The following is a 20,264-nucleotide window of genomic DNA, read 5'->3' on the forward strand; positions in this document are numbered from 1 at the left end:
GAGATAGCGCTGTTTCTGTTTTCTCTTCTCTCTAAAAAGTAATAATATCCGAAAAGAGACTTTATCGTATAGCTATACTATTATTTCTTCCTTTTTTTTTTGTCTATTTTCCTTTTCCCGAATCCCGGCATCAGTTCTCCGTCTGTATCAACGTTTTCTTCAGGCTGCGCTTTTGTGTACGAACGGACGAAAAAAAAGGAAAAGGAAAACGTTACAAAGACTTTAAAAAAATAAAATTGATAAATGTCAATAGCAGAACCTGAAACATTTTATATTTTTCCGATCTTTCTTCTTATTTTTCTCTTATATTTTCAAATCCAGAAGCATGAGATCAATGTATGCATGTGTAATTCCTTTAAAAATGGAAATTTAGAGAGTTTTTTTCTTTTATTGCTTTTTTTTTCCCCCGAAGAAAAAATTATATTTAAATGTCAGAAACTTTCGTTCGCAAATGCTTTCTTAGATATAGAATAAAATTACGGTTTATATGATAAAAGTGTAAATTTTCTTTTCGTTCCGTTACTATGTAACTCATTATTTATACATCTGTTTCGAGGGAACGAGAAAATGTGACACGTGCTGAGAAAAAATAATTACGAAAATACCTAGAGTTACAATTCGTTCCAGAAATTAATCGAATCATAAAAAACTATGAGCATTTTAAAGCAATCTTACACATTTGAAACTATGAAAATTTTTTTAATTCATTCCGCATCGTCACAATAACCAGCCGTTTTATACTAATCCTTAAAGCAGTGTTGAAGAGATATCTCTTCTAACTTGATACCTTTTTATTTTGGCGATTACGAGATCTGTAGATACACCCCTGTCCCACCCTATTAGGGCATGCAGGTGAACTTCGTAAATCGGACGCCACCATCCTGCTCAGCACATGCTCTGGCAGGGCGAAACGGAAATAAATCCTCAGTCGAGTTGCCGGTGGAGAGTGATTCAAGCGGGAAGTGCTGCCCCCTTAATGTCCGTCGTGTGGTTTTGGCTATAGATACAAAGCTAAACCCGCTGTCCCCAGGGGTTATTGCAAAACGTACACCAAGCTGAAGTTTCACCCCCCCCCCCCCGTATCAATCCGGAGAAACCCGGCCTATCAAAAAACTAATCTGTCTCACGACGGTCTGGCAATTACGAGATATCTCACCTCCTTAAAACCCTCTTGTTTTGTTAATGCCGAGATCGGATACTCTGTGCTGTTTGTTTTCTTTTTTTTTTCGGGGAAGCATTTTTCCATTCCTTTCAACTTTTTAGATCAACTGCCTGACGCTGTGGTGGTCGAGTGGTCATACTGATTCACTCACATTGCGAGGTCTCGGGATCGAGCCCCGCCGTCGCCACAGTGGTAGTCGGCTGAAGCTGGTTTTCTGTGGTTTCCTACTTCGAGGCGCGAATGTAAGCCGATCTCCTCGTTAAAAAAAAGTCCAGCCACAGACAGCAACAGGCCTACAAACGGTACAAATATTCAATCATTACACTTTACTCACTTCACTTCTAAAATATAGATGGACGTTAGATACACACACTTGCACTTCCGGCACATTTCAGTGCGTAGTAAATTGCCTATAGATGGCGATAGACCAGAATTGTGCTCGGTTTGAAAGAAAAAGAAAGATAAACTGCCTGTTGTGTGGTGGAGTCAGTTTTATTACAAAGTTTGACAACAGAAGAGACGGTTTTCCTTCCCTTCGGAGTAGTATAAGAATATGCGTACAGTATAAACAATGGAAAAAGCTAGAGTATTTCTTTTCCTTGGTTTCTTCAATATTATTCTCGGAATTAGGGGATGGGGGGGAAGCATTATTATTTGCACAAAATAGGGAGAAAAGTATTCTTCTTCAAAAAGAAGGTGTGACATTTTGCAGAGAGTTCAGTGCTTTCCACGGTGTGGCAGCTACAAATCCACATTATTGCTCTGTGTGGTAAGAAAACCGATTGCAAAGGTTGCAACAAAACGAGGTACAATTAATAATAATACAATTATATATAAGTTGACACTTGAAGACAAGCATGACGTAAGGGTAAGAGACAATTATATGCATGTTAAATGATAAAATTTACTCGCTGATTCGCAATACCACACACAGAGAGGGGTACAACTACAAACTCTAAAGGGGCACAACACTGTGCAATGAGTAAATACAATAATGGAACTGTATGAAACCGGCTATAAAACGGTACAAAACGCAAACGAGTCACGAAACATTGAAATTCCAGAAAGAAACCAGTATATTTTGCATATGAGACTATCTGCACTAGAACATGTGAAAGATTGGTTTATTATAGCGGGACAGAGCGGGTGCCACGGTTGGTCTAGAGCAGCGGTTCTCAACCGGTGCTCCGTGTGAATTTCCAGGGGCTGCGCGGCAGCTCAAGGAAAATAAAAAACCAGTAAATTTGAAAAAAAAAAATTAATATTTTTGAATAATAAAAATAAGTAAAACTGAATGAATAAATAAAAAATAGTCCTCCGGGGCTCCGCCATAGAAATTACACACCGGAAAGGGCTCTGTTGGTCAAAAAAGGTTGAGAACCGCTGGTCTAGAGGTTTATTACAGCGGCTCCCTAGTATATTATTCTATAATCGTTGTAAACTTTGCATCTCAGAATCACACACACACATGCCGCCTGTCTTTGATACTCTTTCATTACAGAAAGATCGGGTCTTTTCGTGATATATTTGGTGGCAGTAACAGTGTGAACAGTGAAATTTTAAAATCCGCTTAAGGGGTTAACAATCGTACAAAAACAAGTTACGACTGTCTTGCCCGAGTGTCGCAGTAGCAAGATGATCATCTTTCACTATGAAGGTCAAGGTTTGAATCTGTGCGAGAACATCAGCAACAAGTTCTTCACCTATTGAGCCTCGCGCGACTACCGATAGATGGCACCTTCGTTTCGCACCTAGCTTCACTAGTTGGAAATTGCCATACGGTGATATATGACCGGAGTCGGTGTGCGGTAAAGTATAGTTGATGCATTTTAAATTAGCTCATATAGTTTTAACTCACACCCAGGATACTCGTAATTCGAAGTGCTTTCTTTCAAACACAACTCAGGTCTCTCACAATCTATGGGCGACCTAGTGAGTTGGGAATATGCCACGGTTTCACTCAAGCGATGTGGAACTATACCATGAGTCACTCAAATGATATGGAAAAATGTTCCACTTAGTTAATTCTCACAAAATTAGATTTATAGTCACGGACCACATTTGGCCCATGTGCCATGGGTTGAGCATGTATGCTCTACAACGTTATTTTCCTTGGTCCGCGGAGTATTGTTATATCGAGGTTTCACTTTATGAAATGTTTAACCGTGAAAGGCAATTATAGGAAAGGAAAGCGAATGAAATAGAGATTATGTTCGCGTATCATTTTCTATTTTCGGTTACTTTTGTTGTTTGTTTTATCGGGAACAGCAGCAGCAGCAGCATCATCAGTAGTAACAAGCAAGCAACTGATAGGGTGCTTCGGCCCAAAACGGTCAAGGACAAAATCATGTAAAGCCGACGTCGGTACTACATGGCGTCACTGAAAGGGAAGGAGAGAGTTTTAGCTACAGTTTTTTTTTTTCTCCTCCAATCAAGAGATAAAGCACAACCTAACCCTATTCTTCAAAGAACAATGTTCAAAAGTTATATATATTTTCTCCGATGTATATCACAGCTCAAAGAGCATGTTAAATCATTCGAGGTCTCATGAAACAGCTTCCGCCATGTGACGTTGAAGCGAACGATTGAGGTCTTAATGCTTTTATAGAGTAATCTCAAAGTAATGAAAGAAGTTTAACGATTCTAATAATGCTGTTCTAAACTAGCGGTGCACAGTCTCCGACCCGCGTTCAAAATGCGTCCCGCCTAGGATTTCTATCCGGCCCGCGAAATTTATTTCGGCAGAAGACTATCAATACACCCATACCATCGTACGGATCTGTACGAGACATCATAAATTATAGCCAAAACATTGCCCAAGGCAAATAAAAATGTCAATTATAACCAAAACAAACTGTCAAAGGCAAGTAAAGTTTCCAATTGTAGCCTAAAAATTTTTCAAAGGCAAGTAATTTTGCCAGTTTTAGCATAAAAAGAATTTTAACATAGTCAAAGGCGAGTAAAATTGCCAATTGTAGGCAAAAAAGAATTGTCAAAAGTTTGTGAAGTTGCCAACTATTTCTAAAATTGCTGAAATATCGCCAAAAATGAGAAATAGAGAGGACTTAAGTCGAAATGGATTAAAATATATTATGCATGTTCAACCTATGACCTACGAGCCAAATGTGGTCCTCGAAGTTACCTGATGTGGCCTGTGACCTCAAATCTAATTTTATAGGTTTTAATTGTCAAAGAAATAAAGTTGCTAAAATTGCCGAAAATTCGTCAATGCCGAGAAATCGAGGGCTACTGTAAGTCACAATGGAATAAAATACAGTTCACCAAGGGAAAGAAGCCACTTATGTTTGACAAAAATGTGACACCAACATATTTATATGGCTATAATTGATTATGATAGTCTTAATTGTAATAATACAGGGTGGGTGAAAAGTCCGTAGAAACTATCAAAATTCATAAAAACCGGAAAAATAACCGAAATAAAAAACGGTTTGTAGGGTTAACATCAGTAGGTCACGGGAATATTTTTTTAAGAAAAAGGGGGAAAAAACTCAAAACAGTCGATAGGTGACGCTGACGTACACAAGTCCAAGATAAGATACGCAAATAACGAACAGAATGCCTCCAAATAGTTTAATACAGCAGTATGTGTTCCACATGATCACCACCACCACAGGGGATAACACATTGCAGGCGAGTCACAAATCCAGCAACGGCATAGTGCAGCTGGTCCACATACACGGTTTACAACGGTGAACTGGTTGTGGATTAGGAGCGCTAGTTCTTATAACCGTCTCATTTGCATATTTCCATCAAAGCAGCGCCACCTATCGGCTGGTTTCCCCCCCCCCCCGTCTTCAAAACATTCCAGTGACCTAGCTATGCTAACCCTGCAAACCGTTTTATTTCGGTTATTTTTCCGGTTTTCATTCATTTTTGAAGTTTCTACGGACTTTGTGCCCAACCTTTATAATCTTTATTCTTGATTTCAGTAACCAATTATACTTCAAGCAGTCCTCGTTGAAAACATAGGGGGAAAACGAGACATTTTTTTGTAAAAAAGATTCGGATGCCAAAATTACAGTAATGTCAATAATGTCAACGTAAAATACGGGTCCTATGGTGACTTCTATGTATAAAAGTTTCTGATCCGCGAGTAACAGGAATACCTCATAACCGGCCCACGGACTGATAAGTTTGCGCACCCCTGTTATAAACATTCAAGTAACTAATAATCAGGGCTGCCATTACCAGACCCGGGCGGTACGAAAATAATTTCGGGACCCCTTAGTCCCGATTTTGGATTTCCCTCTCCCGATGTGGGAAAGAGGAATCGGCACTCAGAAATTCATACATTATTACAAAATACACAGAAATGATGAAAAATAGACAATTAAATTTAAATCAACAGAAAAATTTCGAACTGAAGAACATTTTAAATTGATAGAAGAAATAATTCCAAAATCAAATAAAATTAAGACCTAACTGAAGAAATTTTCTTTCCTAACTTAAGAAATTGTCAAAGAACTTATGAGAATTCGGAATTAACGAATCGGAAATACGAAAAATAATTGACAGGGGTAACTCCAGCACCCATGAAAACTCAAAATAAAATGAAATAAACAATTAAATCATCCGTGATAATTCAGAATAAGTGAAAGAATTAATTCCACAATCGATGAAAATTCAGAATTCCTAACATGGGAAAAATTCAGAATTCCACAAACGATGAAAGTTCCGAATTTATTCAAGAAGCAGTTCCAGAATTGGTGGGAAAAAAAATTCAGAATTTATCAAAACGAAATACTCTTGGAATTTTGATGAAAATGCGGAGTTTATGAAAGAAATTATTCCGGAATTGAAGAAAATTCAGAATTTATAAAAGAAATTATCATCTTATCGTAAGTAGTTCCCCAGAAAAACGCAAGGCCCGGTGCGAGCGCACTTGTCGCACTCTCCTAAGGGCGGCTGCTCGGCTATTTATAAGACTCTCACTTATGTATTTTGATATTAAAGAAATAAAAAAAGTACTTTAGCAACATGATAGAAGTAATTAAGTTATTGGACATTTAACTTTTAGGTAACTAAATCTTTTAAGTAATTTCACGCCCTTTTCCCAAAGCTTATTTAGTATGTGATTGCGTTTCTGCTATAAAACAAATTTGATCGAATTTTGTTCCAATAAAGTTATGGTCATGGAAAGGGGTGTTGGAAATTCTTTTTTTTTTTTTTTTGCAGGAGAATTATGTAAATATTTCCGGAAAAAAAAAATTATTAGCACGAACAAAAAGAAAAAACATTCTCGCAAGTTTTTTTTCTTTCTCAGTAAGTATAAAAATATCCAGCTAATAGTAAAAAAAAGGAAAAATCGTAGAATATCATTATACTAGAGCCCGGAAGTTTAGGCACTATAAATGTTAAAAATAGGCAGGTAAAAAGACACTAAAAATGCCTAAAACAGGCACTAAAAAGGCATTTATAATTAAAGGAAGGTAACTACTATACACTATCTACCAATAAGTATTTGGACACCTATGCAAATGACGATATCTGCGGTCCTGAGATACGTCACGCCCTCCGCCGGTATATATCGTGTAGGAAACAACATCGGCATTAGTCGCATGCAAGATGCCGCGCAGTTCGGAACTCTCTGATTTCGAGAAAGGTATAACTATCGGGTATCAAAAAAATGACCGATCCTTAAGGGACATATCTAGCGAGCTGAAGTACCCAAAATCGACAGTGGCCTATGTGATTAAGAAGTGGAAGGTGAGCTGTGATTGTCGGAATTTGCCCCGAGTCGGCAGACCAACGAAACTAGGAGATAGAGACCGACGGGTGCTGTCCAGAGAAATTCGGAAGAACCGCACCCAACCGATGGCCCTCATCCGCGAGGAGTTTCAACAGGCATCCGGGAGTATTGTTTCAATGAATATCATCCGTAAGGAAGCACGTCTGATTGGTTTTCATGGTCGTGCTGCTGCCCATAAGCCTTTGATCACAAAGTCCAACCGCGTTGCTCGGTTAATGTGGTGCAAAGCACATCGAAATTGGACCGTAGATCATTGGAAACGGGTTCTTTGGAGCGACGAATCAAGGTTCACCCTCTACCGTTCGGATGGCAGGGTCAGGATCTGGCGTCTGCCTGGAGAACGTCTCCTGCCAGAATGCATTGTGCCAACAGTCAAGTTCGGCGGAGGTGGAATTATGGTCTAGGGGTGTTTCTCCTGGTATGGATGGTAAGCTCAACGCCGATGCTTACTGCACTATTTTGGATGACAATGTGCTTCCTACGTTGTGGCAGTTTTACGGGGTGGACCCCTGTTACTTCCAGGACGACAATGCCAGCTGTCATACTGCGAGGTTAACCTAGGCTTGGTATGGTGCCAATGGGGTTCATCGAATGGACTGGCCTGCCCAAAGCCCAGACTTGAACCCTATCGAGAACCTCTGGAACGAGTTGGATCGCCGAATTAAGGGGTGCCCTACCTGTCCAAAATCGGTGAAGGAACTGACATGTCTTCTCCAAGCCGAGTGGAAGAAAATACCACTAGCCGTCACACAAGGACTTGTGGAAAGTATGCCCCGGAGGGTTCACGCTGTAATTACCTCTCGTGGAGGCTCTACCAACTATTGATTTTGAATAAAGTTAGTTTTTCTTTTCTATCACAGGTGTCCAAATACTTATTGGTAGATAGTGTAGTAAGGGTCGACCTGTCTAAAATCTTGGCTGCAATTACTCAATCTACCGTTTCAATAATAAATTAAAATAACTGCATCACAACAATCACAATCATGAAGCTAAATATAGTAGAATCTCACTATAACGGACACCCCACCCCACTATAACAGACTTCACGTATAACGGATAGCTAAAAGAAATTCAAAATTTTGAACTGAACTCATTTTAAGTATTTAAAAATGTATAAACTCGTTTGAAAAAGCATTTCCAAGAAAGCGATTAAAAATCTACCGTTGTTTTGTTTATCGTACATATAGATGCACTGCATGACTCATACTGCTCGCCAACTAGAAAAATTAAGATTAATACAGTGTATACGCATACGCACACATTTGTTTTTTCAATCCTACCTATGTTGAAGGCTGCTTTTTATTTGGTATATAATAAACATTCTTTTGCAGCTAACTACTGCACCTTCATTCATGTACGCCCTGTAGCCTTGCACCCCCTATAAGAATTATTTGTTATAAACTGCACTTTCATTATGAAGGACAATCTTCTGCGCCCATTAGTCCGTTACAACGAGGTTCTACTGTATATCTGAGTTGTACAGAGTAGGGCCTCTATAATTCACGAATAAGCATAAAACGATGTCGAAATAGGCATTTACGGCAGGAAAAATCAAAATATTTTTACCGTAGAAAAAAAAGGTTGAAAAGGTGCAAAAAAAACTTAGGGGTCATTCAAGTATTAACTCAGCATCGATGGGGGCGGTTCCGATTTGCTGACTTTTGATGACGGAAGGGGGTTTGGATGATGCTTATGTCATCAACCACCTTTATAAAATAGTTTGTGGGCACCTCAACTAACATTCTCCCTATTGATAAGTCCCTTACAGAGCCACTTTAGTGATCTCTAAATGTTCAACGGATCCAAGTGATCTATAAATGTTTCCGGGCCTCGTAAGTGCTCTGGAACTGTGCCACGCATCATTCACGAGATCCATAATTATGCCGCGGATTATTCAAGGAATCTGGGAATGTGCCGCGGGTAACTTAAGTGATGTGGAACAGCACTAGAGGACACTTAAGTGCCCTAAAACTGTGCCACTTGTCACTCAAGGGATCTCTAAATGTGCCACGGATTGCTTAAGTGTTCTGGAATTGTGTTACAGATCACTTAAGTGACCTGTGAATGTGCCACGGGCCTACTTGAGTGATCTGAAATTGTGCAACGAGTCACTTAAATGCTCTGGAATTATACCACGGGTCACCTGAGCGATCTGTAAATGTACCGCTTAAGCCGGGTTTTCCTAGAAGTAGAATTTCTGCGCCGTGTGCAGCGTGAAGACGCTAATTGGTCAAAAAAACCTGAATCGTTTTCACGCTGCACACGGCGCAGAAATTCTACTTCCAGGAAAACCCAGCTTTGGCTAATTTTTCCAAAATTAGGTTTGGGGGGGGGGGGCAGGCCACATTTGGTCGGCGGGCCAAGGCCATATATGGCTTAGAGGGTGGGTCGCAATGAATTTCTTAAATTAAGAGATCTTAGCCTTTATATAGCATTGAAAGCTATTTGTGAAAATTTTAGAAATAATAGAAACACAAGATGTTTCAAAAAGAATCACCCGATTTGAAATGCGTATATTACGAAAAATATTTAACATAGACATCTAAGATGAATTTTATATTACACGGTTTGCTATATTCATGGTCACAATCATAAATTTTTTTACAAACCAAATTAAAGGTGCTCAATATGTCCACCTTGGGATGCACGGTATATGTCTATACGTTAATCAAATTTGTCCCAAACTTTTGCGAGCATGTTTGTCATCCATATTTGTTATGGGCATCTTTTTCTCAGCTACCTTGTTGAGCATTTTGCCTGTTGTGGCCTTGTATTTGTAATTGTATTGAAATTAATAGAAATTGATTATATCAGCATATAAATCGGGGTGCCCCCCCGTGAACGTCTCTGATCCCACCAATATGCGTTATGAGGTAGGGAGCAGAGCTGACTAAATTTTGCTGCCGCGGGGGGGGGGGGGTTCAAAAATGGCTAAAAATTTTGCAGGCGTAATACTTGATGGCCCCTAATGGCACATTTTGCCTGAAATTTCGTGCTACTTAAGGCCCGATAAAAATCTTAGTCTCAGTCTCTGTTCAATGACGTGATGAAATTCACGAATTTTTTAAGGGAGGGAAAATAATTCCAAAATTCTCCCCTGAAAAAATATTTCCCACGGCTCCGTTATCAACAACGAGAAAATTCGTTTATATATTGCCCGTTTTTTCTGTGTAACAATATATACACAGACAGCTCTGCTACGTCAGTAGAGGTGCAGAATTTGGCGTGAGAAGGCAGTTTGCTTCTCGCCAGAGAAAAAGCGCCAACGCCAGACTTTAGCAATAGCGCGATACAGCGAGCGGCGAAAGAGAAGAGAGAAAGAGAAGCAACGGTGCGGCGCTGAGCGGCGGCGTTTCCCGTGACTGACGTCAGAGAGAGTCGTCGCTTTTTTTTCTTCCCCTCCACCCCTTTTCACAACGTCCAGAGAGTGCGGCGGCGGTAACAAACAGACAGTGTGGGGAATCGTAATATCGGATTTGTGTTGTTTTTTTTTTAGGTGAGGAAAAAAAAAAATGGCATCGCAAGATAAGGAGGACGAGCAGGTGATAATAAATATCTTATCTCTTCTTTTAATATAAACTTATCTCTTCCATTTATTATTTCTAATTTTATCCCTGTTATCCGGACGAGAGCAACAAACCCGAACCGATCCCAGCCATGGTGGCTTGTTTGGATGGTGGCTGGCTGGTAGGCATCCCAAAGTAGTAAGTGGGTTGGGTCGCACGAAAACTTCGATTTTGTGACTGTGGCTGCTGCGCCTCTTGGTGATGATGATCACCGTTGTTACTATTATTATTATTATGAGGTGATTTCGTGGTTCCTATCCTAGGAAATCGGGCCCGAATAAAATAACGGCTGGTTTATCGCGATCTAGGTTAGGGGTTGGTTATCTCGAACGTTTCGAATTTTTTTTTGTATAGCGCCATTAAGCGTTTCCAACGTGAATGGATCAAACCGTGTATCTCGTGTTTTGTGTCTCATGTGCTTGCAGTTTTTACGATTCTCAGGTTTAATTCCTAACATTACCCAATGTTAAGAATTGGCTCCTCATTATTTTGAACTAGCACTTGCACAACCTGTTTTGTAGTCTTTTTTTTTTTTGTTTTCATAAATATTGGGGTCATGTGTTTCTTAGCGTGGTGGTTATGCTGGGGCGTATTGTTTGTATTGTTATGTTATCACAGTTAAAAATGAATTGACCTTCTTAAATAGCTTATATTTATGATAGCAGTGAAAACTGATTTAGTACCTGTTGATATAAGCACGCTTATGGTAACAAAAATGGAAAATTTTTAATTGTTTTTATGGGAGAAAACAGCAGTAAATTTCTAAATACTGTCAGTGTATTTGTTGATTGGCAATTAAATTAGTTTTCCTCATTAAAAATGGTGCTATCCATCCAACTGTTCTTTCAATGTGATAACAACAGGGCTTGTATCAACACCAACAGATGGCCCCCAAATAAATTTTGTAAACAAACAGTTGTGATAAACAAGGTAAGCCCTTTTAAAGGTTAACAGTGAACATGCATTGAAATGGCATTAATATACACTAGCATAACCATGGGAAGTAACACAGTATTATGTGCTTGTAAAAAACATCATATTGATAGATTTATGAACATTAAAAATCGGTGTTACAACAAAACATTCACAGTTTGAGCTGATAAATACTGCATGTTAAAAATGATTGATTCCAATGTTATTTAAATGGGGTTGTTTCCAATAGATTGTTCTAATGCTAGTAATGAAAAAACAATATGTATAGTTTCATTCCTTCATTGGAAAAGGATCTGGGACTGTTTTTTTCCTTAATATTTCTGCAGCTATTGGTTAGATATTTACAACAGTATATGCTCAACCTTTAATTTTACCAAAACAATGTGCCCAATTATTAAAATCAGCATTAAAATACAATAAAAACAATACAAATGAATTGCAAAATTAGTTGGAAAAAAAATAAGTGTCTGCACATGAATATTTGTTGCAGTTAATATTACAGAAAAAAACTGTTGAAATCAAAATTTTTTGTTTGCATAATTTTTTTTCATTCTTTATAAAATTTAATAATAAAGATGAAAACAAATTTCAAGCAATAAGTTTATAATTTTATGCTATAAATTTATGATTTGATAACGATTAATTAAATTAACGAAATTTATGCAAGGAATTTATAAATTTTGTAACTAAGAATTGAGTAATTCAAAAGTAATTCATTAAATATAATTTGTTGTAGCCAAAAGAAAAAAATTTCAAACCTATATCCTGGAATGGGGTCTGAAGCCAGAATCTTTGTTCATGGTTTTTTGGGCACTTTTCCAGTGAACTTATAGTATTTAGAAAATATTTACCCTGTGCTGAATCCTCCCTGACGTGGCCCCATATGTAAGAAAATGTTCATATCAATGTTGAGAGGGAAAAACAGTTGTGATGGGCTGACTTTAATTTTAAGTGCTTTTTTTGAGCTTGTTAGGTAGGGACACCTCAGGATTTATGTAGCTGCCAGTAACGTAACATTGAAGGAATGGCTGAAAACAATAAACTAAGTCTAGAAACATTTATACAGCCTACATTACACTCCAGTCCATTAAAAGTTATCTACCTCTGTTTATGTTAAAATGTTGATTCATGTTACCTTGATTTAATTGAATGGTTTACACAGGAATTCTGTAGTATTTTAGGTAACTAAATACAAATTCCCATGATGTCTAATGTAAAACTATAATACACTAATTAAAGTTTCCTCTTTTCCAAGCCTTCTCCAGGAGCACAATTTCTGAACCATTGATTTTTTTTTTTTTTGTTTCATCAATGTTCACATCAAGTGTAACCTTTTTGTTCAAAATTCTTGCATTGTATGTGCCTCTCATCACTGCATGGTGTTTTTTTTTGCGTGCTCATCAGATTTCTAAGGTATTAATTGCCAAAATTCGTTTTTGAACAGAATGTGACATTGAAAAAACTAATCATGATGATCAATTAGTAATCTTATAAAAAAGGTTAACTAGCTACATAAAAAAGATTAAACAACCACAATGAACACGAATTATGAAGTTTCATGAAAAAAAGAAAATCGGGTACTGTACATTGAAAAGTCTTTATGCGTACAGATATAAGGGCACTTATTACTGCTATCACTTGAAAGTTTAATATTCCATTCTCACTACATGTCGAGGACCTGCCAGACACCCAGGCTCTGTCCCAAGGAACAACGTAAGCACTTTCCGACCCCCAAGGAAACCCAGGCATCTCCGGCAAAACCAAAACTTATCGACGTGTCAAAGGTTACATTAGGGCTGGATAAATTCCAGGTCGCCATGGCTACTAAAAAAATTGGTATTGGCGCCTAAAATTCTCTTTATGTAGTTCATAAATTGCAGCTAAGGGCAGCACAAAGTGTTTGGAACTTATAGCAGTGTTTCTGCCAACATGAAAGAGGGTCACTATGCCTCCACCCCCCCCCCCCCCTCCCCCAAAAAAGTCAAAAGAAGCATTATTTTGGACATTTTTTGTTCGGGTAAAATTTTCTGGCGGCTAGATTTTTGATTCGTCCAGCCTGGATTACGTTCATCGTAATGAAATAATCTAAATCGAAATATCAAATGAAAATAATTTAAAAAGCGATGAATTATCACTGCATTTGATTTTCTTCATTTTCAAAAAAAAAAAAAAAAAAAAAATTGCGATTCCATTATCCTCAAATTATAAAAATGTAATTTTGCGAAAAAGATATTGGTATTCCAACGTACTGCTAGAATAAAAAAAAATCCTGCATTATATAGATACCTGTTCTGCTTGACTATTAAAAAAATTGTAGTTTTCCATTTTTCAAGCTCACAGTTAATGGTGACTTATAACAGGGCTAGACAAGCGCCAGGTCGCCATGGCGACTATAAAATGGGTATTGGCGCCTAAAACTTTCTGTGTGTGATTGATAAACTGGAGTCTATGAATAACATAAAATTTTCTGATTTCGTAACTGTTCTTTTAAAGGGGGGGGGGGAAGGAAATATTAGTACCGAAAAAAAAAAAAACATAATTTTTCTCAAGACAGTTTTTCTTGAGATAATCCTTCTTGGCTCTTAAGAAATTTGGCTGGTGAATGGATTATTTTTTCGATTCGTCATTCCCTGACTCACAACATTGCTTGCAGCAACAGTTTAAATCTTATTTTCTTCGTTGTCCATTACTCATAGCAATTTTGTATTCGTTTTGACCGGGGGGTAGTTTCAACCGGCTTGGTGAAAATCAATTTTCGTGAGTTTCGACTACTTCGAGCGGCCAAAAAACTCAAATTTCAAAATTTTTCCCATTAATTCTTGAAAAGTAGTTTCACGAGACTGCCTTAATAACCCAATTTAATAAACCACTAAAGAAATAAAGTATGAATATTTAAATGTAGATTAGTTAATTGTATTAGAGTAAGATTTACCGTTAACTTGAATAAGACTGAATCCAAGCCATAATAAGAACATACCAAAAATCAAAGAACATAATCGATACAAATCAGTGTTAGCAAGGTTCGGACATTATAATATTTGGTGGGGAACAAAGTTCTTACATATATAAATGTCCTCTCCACTTGTTAATACAAGTTTCATTCAAAGACTGATTATTTGTGGAGATGTGTGTGAGAAGATTACAAGGAAGAAAATTCATCTCTGCCCCCAAATGGCCACATGCCATTTCTGGTGGCCTATGTCATTCACGAGCTATTAGTTGATTGCTGCCGCCGTCCACGTACGGAGCCTTTCAACATATATATATGTTCCAAGGTTGAAATATTCTGTTCCATAGCTTAGATGGCAGAGCACTCGTCCGGCAAGCGAGATACCGGGGTTCGAGTCCCCTTGGGGGCAGAGATGAATTTTCTTCCTTGCAACCTTCATCTCCACAAATAATTAGTCTTTCAATGAATCTTGTAACAAAGTTCTTGCCATAAATGATAGGTGGCGCTAGATGAGTTGCAATTGTGTTTACAGTCTAATTTCATAATCATGAACGCTTTGAAAATGTTAGTGTTTTAGTTGTACGGAAAATTTCGTTAGTTTGCAATTTTCAGATGTGGTACGGGACGCGTAAAATGTCTGTTGAAAAATTTAAAATTCGTCACATCATTTGGTCCCACTGGAAATCCAAACTTGGTGCTTCCAGAGCTGCAACCGTGATAAATTCCGTCTTAGAAGAATCCACTGTAAGTGCCAGAACATTCGGTTACTGGAAACGGGAATGGCCCTCAACAGTCCAGCTGGAAAATGTCCGATGCGAGGGCAAAAAGGGTAATCGACGCACACTGACACACAAGAACGCCTGTCTGGTTGGATCACCGTGGAATAATGTTCTGTGACTTTCATCTCAAGAGTACGAGCAATTAGTGCCAAATTGCATTGTGGCTATTTGCACCATTTTCATAAAATTTTGAAGCAGCAAAGGGCGTCGCTCGTGAACCGCAATTTCAGGAATTGAGTTGGAACACCTTCCATATTCTCCCGACCTTGCTCTCTCACTAACTTCCACCTATTCCTGTCTTTAAAGAATCACTTGAACAAGAGCGCTTCTCAAGAGGCCAAAAAAATGGTCATTAGTTTTCACAACTTGAAAACTCCCAATTTTTTTTGAACAAAATTTACAAAAATTCAAACACAGATGGCTGAATGTTATAGATATCGGTGGGGATTGTTTCTGAAAAGATATTTCTTGCTTTTTCTTTCTTTCCTTTCCAAACAATAAATTTCTGGCCATAACTTTGTTTTACCCACCTAATAATAACCATAGCATTTACCGTGTTTTTATGACATTGTCTAAAACCTCAACTTCATAAACATACATAAAAATATGGTATGAAGTGAAGATATCTATAAGCAGATCAAAAATATTGTGAAATTTGAAAAAATATGTTGAATAGTGAAAAAGTTGGTTGCCGTTCGTGTCGACCATTGGAAGACGCTCATGGTAAACCATTCGAAATGGCCAAAACTGCTCTCGATCGGGCGGTTGAAACAGATTTTTTGCATGGGTAAAACCACCCCTTGTCGAGATGGATGCAACCCTGATTTCTAACAGAAATATTCGGATGCTTATTAAAAGTAAAAACTGGTTTTAATTTAAAATTTAATGCGGAAGAAACAGTTAAAACTATCGCTGCATCAGTTTTAAGACCATTTCAATATTTTTAACCAATTTCGGCCACACTTTTTGACAGGTCAAAACCACTTTAGGTCAGTGTCCTGGCCAGAATTCATTTTTTGGCCAGTTAAAATTGCAACCTTGACAGAACCAGAGTTTTTTGTACCTTTGTTGAAACCAGAGTTTTCAACAAATTCCATGCACCAGGTCCACCATGCACCGGGGGGGAGTGATGGCACCAACCATGAAGATATTAATGAAGCAGCTACCACACTAGGTAAAAAGTGCTGGTACTGTGCATTGCCAGAAAAACTCCCCGGCCATTTTTTTAATATAATTTATTAGTATTTGCATGCCTAAATACTTCCATAACTCCAGTTCTGATCATGTATCTTATCCTCCATGAAAAAAGAAAATATCGAAAAATTATAATATCTCACATATACAGTCAAACCTCGTTAATGAGTCACTCTTGGGAGAGCAAAAATGTGCCTCAGTAAGCGGAATGACTCGTTAACCGGAGTAAGCCATAACTGTGCGAATTCCTGCCTGAGGACAACTAGGACTTTCAAAAAGTGACCCGGTAAGCGGAGTGACGTGTTTACCGGGTGACGCACTAACGAGGTTTGACTGTATTCATAAGCAAGCGCGCGGATGTTGATGAATTTTTTTTTTTTTGGCATTTTTCAGTACTTTTCACTTTTAAGGCATTTTGCAGATTTTAAGCCATTTTTGGTATTTTTACGATATTTTTTCACTTCAAAAAGTAGGCTAAAATTTAAAAAAAAAAAAAAAATCATGAATCGCTTACCTTGTATTTTCCTTTAGGGGTCACTCAAGTATTACGTCAGCATCGGAGGGGGGGGGGGTTCGGATTTGCTGACTTTTGATGACGGTGGGGTGGTGGTCAGTGCTTTGCTGACAGGGGGGGGGGGGAGGGGATCAAAAATGGCTGAAAATCTGCTTACGTAATACTTGAATGACCCCTTATAGATGACTAACAAAGTTTACATAGAAACAATTCCAGGTAAATTTAGTTAAAAATTCCAAGAGCTGACCAAACAAGAAATTATTGTCCTATATGGGATGATAAGAAAGAGGAATTTTCATTACATAAAAGGGAACAAGGTATAGTATTTGCATGCACTACAGGGGAAATTTTGAAATCTGCAAATTTGTGTTGAAGGATTTTGATCCGTAAGAATGCTGCATGCAGTGAGATTTCTTAATCTTTTTTTTTTCTTGGAAATATTGAAAAACGTACATAAGATCAATCTTCAGCATTCTTGGGGTTTCCCATCCTTCAGTCCCATGGAGATATTGTGAAGATTATAACTCCATGTTTTTTTCATTCCAGTATTATCACTAAAACATCGAAAAAGTATTTAGCTTATTGATGCTATATCTATAAAGTCAGTGTGCTAAAAGTGGGGTAGACCAATTTGCTATCATGGAATTTGATAAAATAATGAGGGGAAAAAACGGACTTATTGCCTGTAGAAAAATTTTGATGTCATTACAAGAACATCTGAAATTGAAGAGAAATTAACATTGAGTAGATTAGATCTCCCCCTCCAATATCCCCAATAACATCTATTGATGGTGAAAGAAGTTTATCCTGCCTTTTCAGAAATTTGATGAAATGTTCAGAACGAATGGGATTTTCGATAAGAATTTTTTTTTTACCTCCAGTGTAATGACTAGTTCAGTTTCTAAAGGAATTTGTGATGTTTCTTTGTAATGAACATTGGTTTTTTTTGGGAATTTTTCGGATTTTTAGGGCATTTTTCCGAGTTTTTAGGGACATTTTTTATCGTCGTTTCAGGATTTTTTAGGTCAACGACATCCAGGCCTTGTTCATAAGTATTGTGACAGTTTGAGAATTTTAAGAATTCAATAATTTACGTATGTCAATACATTTAATCAAATGTTACTCTTGCATGTTATCTTAGCGTTTTTTTATTATGGTAGGTCATTATGGTCATCAATCACTATCTACTTAACATTGACAGGTACTTGTGTTGATAAGGATCATATGTTTACTTTCAAGAGTTCATGAAAGCCCACCCTTAGTTGTCATGTGAGGTGGTGGCCTTTGATACTGTGTGTGTTTGTTTTTTCCACTCAGTCACAAGAGTAAGGGGGAGATTTGTTATTGTGGCAAAATACTATCTTGTATCTAAGTTGAGAATAAACCTCATTCATTTCTCTTGTTTTGTGGGTCAGGGCCTAGAGTAGTATTAATGTGTGAGAAGAAAGAAAGCAAGCATTATTAATTGCAAGGATTGATGGATATGAATGGGAAAAAAATTTCCTTTATATCATAATCGATTCTCGCGTCTCTCACCGAATGATTACGATTACATGCAGTGCATCTGTCACAACGACAGTTCACAATCAGAGGGAAAATTTTGCCCTGTAGAACTACATAAATGGGGGAAAAAAAACTATATATATATTCAGCTTTCTTTTACCTTCTATTTTGAACTATTTTGCTGGAATATGCATCTGGAGTTAGCTTCTTCTGCATACACAGTGTTGATTGTGCAACAAAATGTTGCCCTTCGTGACATGCAGGCGTTTCTGCAACTGGAGTATTCGTTGCAGTATAAAAGTGTCCAATAACATTTAAGGTAGAGGAAATGATTAAGACCTATCCTGGGTCCAAGTTTTTGAAGATGAGGGAGGATTTTTTTTAACGAAAATAACAACGTTGTCAAAGCCAGAGGCACCAACCCCACCTCTCCAACCAACACACCTACAGATAAAATTATGTGTTTTGCCCGCTCCTATATGGGTAACAAGAAGATATTTATACAGCATGTGGTCTTGGAGAGGTACTGCCATGCCCCGTTTATAAACACCAATGAATAAGGTGAAGAGATTTAAAAAACAATGCCACTTTTTTTTCCAGTCTATTTCATGTATAATTCTCAAGGAAAGCGGAAAGAAAATGTGTTTTTCGAGAATTTCTGTTCGTATAGCGAATGTGTTCTGATTTTAATTCATAAAAAATTAGTCACTATAAGCAAATAGTTTTGTATCTTAATTAGCTCTTTGACAATCACTTTCTCGTTAGGAGTCGTACTCGTTTTTCTGACTTTTACTACACTTATCTCATCCCTGACTTTCTGAAGCAAAGAATAAATAAATTATGAAGTTTCGTAGAAGTATAATTTGGCTTTTTAATTAGAAAGTAATATTCGTGAAGCTCTCCCCCTTCTCTCTCGTAAGCAAATGGCCTATCTGTTGAAGATGATGAAGCTTGCGTTTCCACTACTCGTTGTCGGTGTCAAATTTCCAATGAGAAGTAGTCTCGTGGGTTGATTGAAATTCTCAGCACATTTCTATTTTGGTGGAAAAATTAAAGTGATATTTGTAATCTAGAATTCCTTCGTCTCACTGAATTTTATGCGACTGTTCGAAGGAACCACTTCGAAAGCCCTCACTATCACTGTGGTAGAACATCACCAGAACTTCCCTCCCTCTTATCTGATTGCTCATTGCCGTTTTTCGTGGAATCTTCAACAAGGAATTATATGAAACACCCCCAAAGCATAATATTTAGTACCGTTCTGCGACGAGCCCTCAGCTAACTGGAAATGTTCTGCGGTAAAACTTCCCATTCATGTAATAGTGTTGTTTTTTGCACTTTTTCTTACAAATTGTTCTGCGACGTACGTCGCAGATTTTTACACATTCTGCTTGGGGGGGGGGGAACACTAAGGTAACCGTGTGCGGAAAATTTATCGCCAACCATTCGCCGCTACTGTACCGCACACCGAATCCGGTCATATATCGCCATACGAGCATGGGGCGCCATCTATCGGTGGTCACTCCAGGCTTGCTAAGTAAAGAACTTGTTCCTGATGTTCTTCCCAGGATTCGAACATGTGGACCTTGACAGCAACCTTCATAGTGGAAGACGAGCATCACACAAATTCACCGTCACGCAATTCACCGACGAAGTGACAGTAGGGAGATGAATAGGTGAATAAGCAATTAAATGAGTTATTCATACAGTCATTGACTCAATCGCTTACTCGGTCACTCATACGATCACTGACTCGCTCACTTGGTAACTCGCCGAATCACGGGTCCATTCATACAGTTACAAAATCGCTCACGCAATTGGTAACTCATTCGATGACTCATACCGTTACTCATTCGGCCATTCATACGGTCACTTTGTTGCTCAATCACTCTC

General features: G+C 38.0%; 1 protein-coding gene across 3 annotated transcripts in view; it reads left to right on the plus strand.

Annotated features, from left to right (window-relative positions):
- LOC149076154 (sodium/potassium-transporting ATPase subunit alpha-like) overlaps nt 1–20,264 on the plus strand; it is a 137,511-nt gene that overhangs the window by 18,259 nt on the left and 98,988 nt on the right. The window contains exon 1 of one of the 3 annotated variants that reach the window (XM_089243696.1): nt 10,234–10,474. The exons of 1 other annotated variant lie outside the window; for it this stretch is intronic. In XM_089243696.1, coding sequence (XP_089099822.1) covers nt 10,445–10,474 — 30 coding nt within the window. In that variant the 5' untranslated portion in view covers nt 10,234–10,444. Of the gene's footprint in view, nt 1–10,233; nt 10,475–20,264 lie in introns of those variants that run through there. One more of the 3 variants, XM_089243697.1, reaches the window with a different exon arrangement.

This window comes from Pholcus phalangioides, unplaced genomic scaffold (genome assembly GCF_987345545.1).
Source record: "Pholcus phalangioides strain wild (caught in Gottingen) unplaced genomic scaffold, Ppha-v1.0 ptg000015l_1, whole genome shotgun sequence".
Taxonomy (NCBI): Eukaryota; Metazoa; Arthropoda; class Arachnida; order Araneae; family Pholcidae; genus Pholcus; species Pholcus phalangioides.